This window comes from Silene latifolia, chromosome 2 (assembly GCF_048544455.1).
Source record: "Silene latifolia isolate original U9 population chromosome 2, ASM4854445v1, whole genome shotgun sequence".
NCBI lineage: Eukaryota > Viridiplantae > Streptophyta > Magnoliopsida > Caryophyllales > Caryophyllaceae > Silene > Silene latifolia.
Window position 1 is genome coordinate 7804761 of NC_133527.1, and position 8951 is coordinate 7813711.

Here is an 8951-nt window from a genome sequence, read left to right on the forward strand (position 1 = left end):
GATCATTCTCATTCAATTTGTTCCACTTGTCATTTAGCCATTGGTCCTTTCCTCTTTCCTTGGTCTTTATACCAAAACAAAAGGATAACAATTGACCGGGACGGAGGGAGTACAAAATATTTTTACCAACAATTCTCATTTAAAACGGGTACATCTGTTTTAAGCTTAAGACATGTTAAAAGCAGATTAGCATATTACATTAGTAAAAACAAAAGATTTATCTTATATGTTCATGTGAAATGATATTTGACTCCCTTTATTATTAAGATAGATACCTCCGTCTTAAAGAAGGCTAGCTGATTTTTAACATATTCACACTTTATACATATTAAATTCTTGAGAATGATTCTTCTCAATATATTATCACCCAATTGCTAAATATTTTAATTTGAAGACTTGTCTTTCATGAAACATTGTCAAAGACCATAGCTCTTTTGGCCAACACCTTCATGTTATATATGCTCTCTTGTTACATAATTTTGAAGACTTGTCTTTCATGAAACATTATAACAATTTATCGATTTTACGCGTGTTCTTCGAGTGCCTTGAATTTTATATAGTGAAACAAAATCGATTTTTTGATTAAGAAATTTCGATATAGATAAGAGTTCTTAAGATTTTTTTAAATTTTGTTTAAAAAAAATTGCTTATTTGGGTGTTTCAGTTTCTTAAAAGGCATTCAACAATGAGCCATCAAAGGGTTGACTTTAGTAGTCATGTAGTTCACCAAATGAATGGGATTATCACTGATTGCACAACTGATTTTGCGACTCGAGATTCGGGTTATGTCAATATCAGGCAACCATGGTCCATGGGTGATGGAGCTTTAAACCCGGTTCCTGGAGCTAATATGAGTCGGATTACTACACCGGTTGTTGTTCCTGGTATCGGTCCAAATGACCGGTATACATGCCTTCCAGCATATGATCATCAAATTAGCAGCCCAACTTTCTCAGCAGCACAAAGCTCCAAGAATTATAATAATATTAATATTAATAACCCGAGTTATCAGCAGCAGTACCCGTGTTCTAGAGACGGGTTTTCTGTAAATGGGTCGGATTTTCAGTCGCGGGGAACTCTGCAATCAGCTGCAAAAGCTCTGCTTTATGGCAATCAAAATAATTTCTATGGTTCTGAAAAATGCTATGATAATATTCCATGTACAGCCGCGACTGGAGGATTTGGAGATTATTCAGGAAATGATCAAAATCAACATCTTCAAAATAAATTGCTTCTTGATTATGTTGATTTAGATGGAAGAAACTTGTCATTTTCGACGAATGAGAAGCAGGATTTCAGGGTAAGCATTATTTTCTTAGTAGTGTAACATGTTTTCTGTGTCGAGTTTTAATGCTGATTGGTTTTGAACCCAACTCACGAATATTTCCCTCAATAACTTTTTATTGAAAAATGAACCTTAAGGACATTTTTGTGTTTGTCGAGTTTTAATGCTGATTGGTTTTGAACCCAACTCACGAATATCACCCTTAACAGCTTTTTATTGAAAAATGACCCTTAAGGACATTTTTCGTGTTAGATGAATTTGAACCCATTTCGTGAATAATATCACTTGATAAATGAGCTAAATGGTATATGGATATAGAAGTAGTATATTTTCTAATTTATTTCGGTTCATTAATCATTATTTGTCACAGTTTTGTGACAAGCCCTATGAATCGGCTCATGGTCAGCTGAACTTCTCGATGCAGCCAGGAAACCCGGCTCAAAGGACCCAAGAGGTTAGCCATCCACTAGATTCGGGTAATTCTACATCGTCTGGAGCAACCAATTCAAGTAAAGGCCGAATTAGATGGACCACTGAACTTCATGAAAAGTTTGTAGAATCTGTTAATCGTCTTAATGGGGCCGACAGTAAGTGTTTCCATTTTAATTTCAATTGTTAAATGGTCTTACATTCTCTCAGAAGACTTATTGTTCGTTATTTTGGTTTTCAGAGGCGACCCCTAAGGCTATTTTGAAGCTTATGAACGCCGATGGATTGACTATCTTTCATGTCAAAAGCCACCTTCAGGTATAAATTATACTAGTAATATTGCATTATTGTTATATGTTTTGTTCCATTGAATTGTTTACGTTTTTGTAAATTTCTTTGTAATTACTACATTTCATGATTTATGATTATTTTTCTTTTCTACTTGCAGAAATATAGGATGGCAAAACTTATGCATGATTCCAATGAAGGTAATAACTTTGTTCTTCAATCAATTTACAAGTATTGTTAAGTGTTAGGTTATGTGTTCCTTGTTTTTATATGTGGAACATTGGGTTCACAATATTTAAATTAGTCGACACTATGTTGTCTCATTTTCTATAAGGCCCGCTAGAGAATACCCTCTTAAGGTAAATGATGCATATGGCGTGTCCAAATCCCTTACCTTTTTTAGAGCGAAAACTTTTATCTAGGTCATGCAACGATGTAATAATAATAAACTTACAATGTAGGATATAAAGGTGTCATATACTTAATCAATAGGGCTAATATAACAATATAAGATACCAAACTATATCTTATTTCCAAAATTAGTCGTAACAGTCTAATCTCTATCGTTACAATTATAAAGGTGGTTGTTTTTTCACCCCTTTTAATCAATATAAATATAAAGGGATTTTAATCAATATAAAATTCCAAAATCCTTAGTTTATAGCTTGACACTCAAAAACAAAAAAGTAAAAGAAAAAAGAAAGGCATTGAGTTTGCAATTTGACAAATGGAAAATGTCTAAATCAATGTTGTTGGTGCTCGGACATATTAAGATAAAACGGAATCAATGCTTTTTATTGGATTATATAAAAATATATAATATGTTATTAAGTACAACTTGATGTAAAAATCCTAGCTAGTTATCAAAGTTTAACTTTCACTATATATAGATTCTTATAGGCTAGATTATATATATTTTAAATTTTGAATTATGCCATTACTTTATTTGTATGTGCATATTCTTATATAAAACCATCTTATTATAAAAGAAATAACCTAATCACTGGCATGTATAATCAAATAAGATACGGGTTGTATGTCATACAATAGATAGTCTAGTGTACACTTTTCAGGATTAGGTAGGATTTGAAAGAAGTATAATAAACATTCACCCTAACTGAATAACGTAAAACTTTTTAGTTAAAATTTTCGATACTATTTTGTCGTCTTATGCTATTACTAGTAGGCACTCAGTAAGATTCTGTCATCCTCACTAACTCCAAATCCTAATTTCGCGCCACTTAAATGTTGCGGATATATATTAGGTTAGATTAAAAGATTATTGAACATGGCATTTTGGGATCTTTTAACTAACAAATGAAAAAGAAGAAGATTTGAACAAGAATTTATGCAATAGTACAGTCACTATAGCAATTGTTCCTTTGGTAAAGCTTTCCACTTAGACTAGTTGGTAAACATGCGTCGTTTTCTCATTGGTTCGGATGGGTATGTTCTCTTAGCACTTACTAGTAAATTTGTAATATTGCATGAGTTATGCATTCATATAATCTTTTTTTTAGATTCAAATATTCTTTATTTTGATATACTCATATACAATGAAAAAAACCAATGGCTCATTAGACTTTGATTCCTCCTATTATGAGTAGGTCGGATATTGGTAAAAATACTTTTATTATTGGCTTAAATTTTTACAAAAGTTGCGTAAAATGAATCTGCTTTTTCATAAGCAGGAATATTTGAGCATCCGATTATTAAATGTTGTTAGTTGTCAAAATGATTTTCACTGAGTAAATCTCGAACAAGACAATCTTAACCTTTTGTAAATTGAGCGAATTAGTCCTATATATTTGATAATTAACACTTGCTTCGGATAATGCAAATATTACAACTTTCAAGTTGACACAAATTTTGCATAAAAGTGTGTTAAAATACATAAATAACTACGATTCTGGACTATGCCATTATGATACACGTGGCTACTTGAGTTTTGCTTCTTCGGTAACTTTATAAGTTATTTAAGGAATACTTATCGTACTATCATATAATTTCTAAAACTTGTATTATCCTGTAAAAAAACGTCTCATACTATTAGTGATTTGACTTGCAACTATTTTATGTGAAATTTCACTAGGATTTGACCTATAACATATAGAATAATTGATGGAAGAATTAGTAGTCATGGGGTTTCGAAACCATGAGGAGTTTCGAAACTTTGCTAGAGGTAGTTACATACTTACATGGTGTACACTAAACAAATAATCATATAAATTATTTGTCATTTGATGTGTTATTGGAAGATGTCTTACTCTAATTTTGAATATTTCTGCACACTAATTATTAATATGCCTTGTTTAATAATTCATAGAATACCTTTCCCTATCCTAATGCAAAACAATGCATGGTGCACTATTATTAGTACCATTAGATGCATGCATAAAGTGAATAAGCCTTTAGGAAGAAAGTGACTAAGTTGAGCATTTTGATTTGGTTTGTAAAATGCTTAGTATAAACAATGTGTGACCTCTCTCTTTTCTTAGTGGTTTTATAGGAAACAAATCGTCATTCATTCAGTCTCGTTAATTTGTTTACTTTTGATTAAAATATCTCTTACAGAAATAAAACAATCAAATAAATGATTGGAATAGATTAAAGAAAGTATTAACATTTTCGATAATCTAATGTTTAATGTATGTTTCTTGTCCTTTGTACTTGGTCAAAACAAACTTATCCCGAATTATTTGAAAACATTTTCTCCGTATTTTAAACACACAAAAATATTAATAGTGCTACAATTTTTTAACATATAAACCCACAAAGAGGATCCAATTTCTTTTAGATCAACATATTGATACACATGAATCAATGCAATTAATGCAGGTACAGTATTAAGTATTTATTTCCTTTTTTAGTTCCTTAAATACAACCCATTGATTGAGTTGTATTTATCATTTCCCATTAATTAAATACGGAGTTGTAAATACTATTTTTTCACATATATTTCAAGAGGATAGTGCTAGGGCACTATCTTTCCTACTTCTCGAACAACCTATTATTTTAATGGATCATACATGATGTATGCGAGAGGATTATGTTATTTTTACCAAGAATCGATATCACCTGGTGACGATATTTCATTTTCCAAAATGGATCATACATGATGTATGCGAGAGGATTATGTTATTTTTACCAAGAATCGATATCACCTGGTGACGATATTTCATTTTCCATTTCTATATCCCTTTATTTTTTATTATACAATTTTTTTTTCTTTTTCTATTCATATAGGCCTACAATTTACGTGTGAGAGAAGTAGTGCATAGTCAACATGTTCTTGTTCGAGTTTTTGCATCTTAGAGAAGTTATAGTTATGCCGTTACGGGGTTTCAGGAGTTTAAAAACTAGTCTCAAAGTTTCGGGAATCAAGACCTTTCTCTGTCTAACGTAAAAAAATAATGCATGTTGTTCTATCATCTCCTATTTAAATCCATGCATAACGTATTCTTTTTTGTTTTTTATTTGAGAGAAGAAGTATTCCTTATGTTGGGTCGCTTTTGATTTGCCATTTTTTTTTGAAAAAAAAAGGTACTCTCTTTATATTAAAAAAAATCCGTTTATTAGTTTTGTGTTAATGTCAATAATTTTTTCCATTTCTAAGATACTCCGTATTAAATACTTACTACTAAGTAATTCTGAATTACGGTTAAATTAAGGAAAATGACTTACTAGCTTGCTGACGAGGCTTTTTTTTCTTTTTTATTAATTGTGAAACAACAATTATTTGGTGTAATTTTGGTACAATTTTCGTTTTGCATCATTTGTTAACATCTTTTTATACACAAATTGTTTTGGATGTATTTTCTATGTTTTGTTAACATAAGGGTAATATTACATGACCTGCCTTATTTGTAATTTGTGGATCCCTTAATACCAGGTCATGTTGACTTGACAGTCTTGGCATCAAATATAATTTGAAGTAAAATATGTATATAAAACTTTAACCAGTGCTCTATTTTATAAGATCGTTGTATAACATTCGACATTATTACTTATTCACAATTTCACGTGTACTTTAACTTCGTAATAATTTACGCACCTTATTTAATACGAGTAATATGACAATAAATGGAATGTATAAGTATAACCATACCATAAAGGGTAAAACCCTCACGTCATTATTGAGATTTGTCTACATTATTAATGCAAAAAATAAAAGTGTGTTCTGGAAAACAAAGATTCGCGCTGCAGCATGTTGGGAAGCACAGTCAGCAGGTTATATTTAATAAAGTCAAATTAGTAAATTAATTAGTTTAAGCTGTCGGACATAAACGCATTAAAATTAATAAATTATGCACTACTTGCGCAGTTAGTGCTTCACACATTACCTAATTTAGCTTAACCCTATACGTCTAATACTACAATTATTATATTTATATTATTATAATTATAATATTTATATTATTTGAAGAAAGTGAAAGCTAATAATGAACACGTATGAATATGTAACATAATATATATAGTATAAAATGTACACTAATAGATAAGCTTTCAAGACTCTTTCAGAATTATAACATTTTGTATTTGTATTTTGTGTTTTTTGAATGTGTCATAACTCGTAAGTGGACTTAAAACAATTTTGATGTTGATTTTATCGATAAAAATGTTGGTGCCGTTTTATATGTAGAATTGTGTTATATTTATTTGACTTGTGAAAGCTCCTACATAGAATAATTATAATGCTATTTGGGTGAATTGGCATATGATTTACAAAGTTGTATTAACACTGCCTCATATAACTACTTGTATATTCGATATATAATATAGATTATTTTAAGTTATTTTAGTACAAAAGTTTGACAAAACCAAAAAAAAATGTAGGGAGTAATTTGGTCAAATAAGCGACTGGGGTTGGGTTGGGTTAGGGTCGCGCCGGGCTTGGCTTGGGGAATCCGGGATAGAGGACGGGTCGGTCGGGCAAAGGTGACCCGAGGGGTGGGCTAAGGTTGGCTTATGGCGGGCCTAGAGCGCGCGGGTCCGGGTTGGGGGCGGCCGAGTTTAATTTTCTAAATCCATAACCGGATTAGGATAGATAGCGGGTCGGGTTGGGATGCGTGTAGGTCAGGTCAATTTTGACCTGAGAGATGGGTCGGGACGAGCCAGCCCTTATGTTTGACCAGTTCGAGCCCTGATAGGTAAATTACGTAGGCATGTGACCATGAGTCCATGACATACTAGTGTAGTTGATTACTTGACCAAATTATTATCATCTCTACGCATCAACTATTTAATTTTTTATATTATGCATATAAATTGAAAGGAATTTTTCGATGGATTCATGGATCTATAAGAAAAAATGAATAATACTACCCGAAATCAAAAATTTTGAGTGTCTTTACGTTCTTTAATCTCTTCTTAACCCGCTATAATTTAAGCTGAGACTCTGAGAGCCTCGGGTCACTAAAGTAATGTTATCGTTGTTTATATAAGGGAATAAGATGGTACTCTTATAACGGTTTACTTAGTCTCTATTAAAACCCTGTTATAGGCGGTAGGCCTCCGGATATAGAAGTAACGTTCTCGATTGATGTGTGATTGTTTGTAGACGAATATGATTGTACTCTTATACATCCGATTTACTAACGATTGATCTCTATTAAAACCTTGCATTGTTTGTTGCAGGAAAATCAGATCAGAAGAGAGGTAGCTTAACTGATGTCACACAGCTTGACATGAAAACGTAATTAATCTGATTAATCACTATATATATACTCTCGTATATATCGATCTATATCTCGCAAATTCTTGTAATTCATGATCATTTAAGTTATTTCCTTGATTCGCTTTGTAGTGGAATTCAACTTAAAGAGGCGTTACAACTTCAACTAGATGTCCAAAGGCGTCTCCACGAACAACTAGAGGTACATTATATTTCTTTACCTATTAACGCAAATTCTTGTTTAAGACTGTGAAGAAACCTAATAATATAAGAAGAGACCATTTGTCACGGTACAATATATATACAGTACAACATTGGATCTTAATGTAGCGTTTTGAATTGGACTTGTTTGTGTATCAGATTCAACGTAATCTTCAGCTAAGAATTGAAGAACAAGGAAGGCAGTTGAAAATGATGTTTGATCAACAACAAAAGGGTAAAGAAAGTCTTGGCAGTACTCACAATTCGGATCATTTGTCACCAAATGATGGTCCATCATATAGTGTCGAAGTTTCAAGTTGTCAAGAAGGTTTACGGTATACAACTAAAGAGTCTGAGCCACTTAATGATTCATGATCACTAGAGGAGTACCTAGTCGAAGAGGTCTTAACCTAACAACTGGTAAGACAGAGGTAGTTAATAGGTCGCAGATTCAAATTTCCGTGGTTCTTTTTATTGTATTGCCCTTATTTCTTATCTAGCACAATCAAAGATGACATTGAGAACCATGGATAGCTTACATTTAGTTGAGTGACTTTAATCATCATTAAAGTGTAATGAAGTCGGTTTATTCGAGATTATATTAGAGAGGGAAATGAAGGGGAGTGAAAAATAATACTAAATGCAGAAATGTAATTGATTAATTATTGTTTGATGGAATCACATTTTGGAAGCATTTTGAAAGTGAAAATGTTTCAAGTTATTGCTTTTTCTCTTGTTCCTTTTGTTGTCAAGAAGACTGACTTCTTCTAAGGTACGGAATATGTATAACGGAGTAGTTACAATTTTACGGAAATTGATCCTCTTTATTTTTTTCTCTCCATTTCCTCTCTTACCTTCATTGAATAATATTTTTCTCACCAAACCTCATTATCCCTTTATTTTTACCCATAAATTTTGAGCCGTTCGATGATGCTAGAATACGATCTGGACCATCGAAAGGAAATAGCCTCTCTATTTCTTTTTAGAAAATGGAGAGAAACTCTCCTCCAAATTTACAATCATACCAATCTACAGTGGAGGAGTAACATTACAACTCAAAATTAGAAAACAAAT

General features: G+C 32.0%; 1 protein-coding gene across 2 annotated transcripts; it reads left to right on the forward strand.

Moving 5' to 3' along the window:
* Positions 1 to 398: 398 nt before the first annotated feature.
* LOC141628108 (uncharacterized) lies at positions 399 to 8555 on the forward strand. 2 transcript variants are annotated; one of them, XM_074441289.1, is made up of 7 exons: positions 399 to 1300; positions 1656 to 1872; positions 1956 to 2032; positions 2163 to 2202; positions 7640 to 7697; positions 7809 to 7878; positions 8037 to 8555. In XM_074441289.1, exons 1-7 carry the CDS (start codon positions 686 to 688, stop codon positions 8250 to 8252), a joined length of 1293 nt encoding a protein of 430 aa, XP_074297390.1. In that variant the 5' UTR covers positions 399 to 685; the 3' UTR covers positions 8253 to 8555. The 2 variants fall into 2 exon arrangements, with proteins under 2 accessions (XP_074297390.1, XP_074297396.1); XM_074441295.1 differs by having other exon boundaries at positions 416 to 1300; positions 1710 to 1872.
* Positions 8556 to 8951: the final 396 nt, after the last annotated feature.

Excerpts from the sequence above, each read along its gene's own strand:
- LOC141628108 (XM_074441289.1), top strand. The coding sequence starts at position 686 with ATGAGCCATCAAAGGGTTGACTTTAGTAGTCATGTAGTTCACCAAATG. Across the intron at positions 1,301-1,655 it reads ATGAGAAGCAGGATTTCAGG|TTTTGTGACAAGCCCTATGA; the intron begins GTAAGCATTATT and ends TATTTGTCACAG. Across the intron at positions 7,698-7,808 it reads ACACAGCTTGACATGAAAAC|TGGAATTCAACTTAAAGAGG; the intron begins GTAATTAATCTG and ends TTCGCTTTGTAG.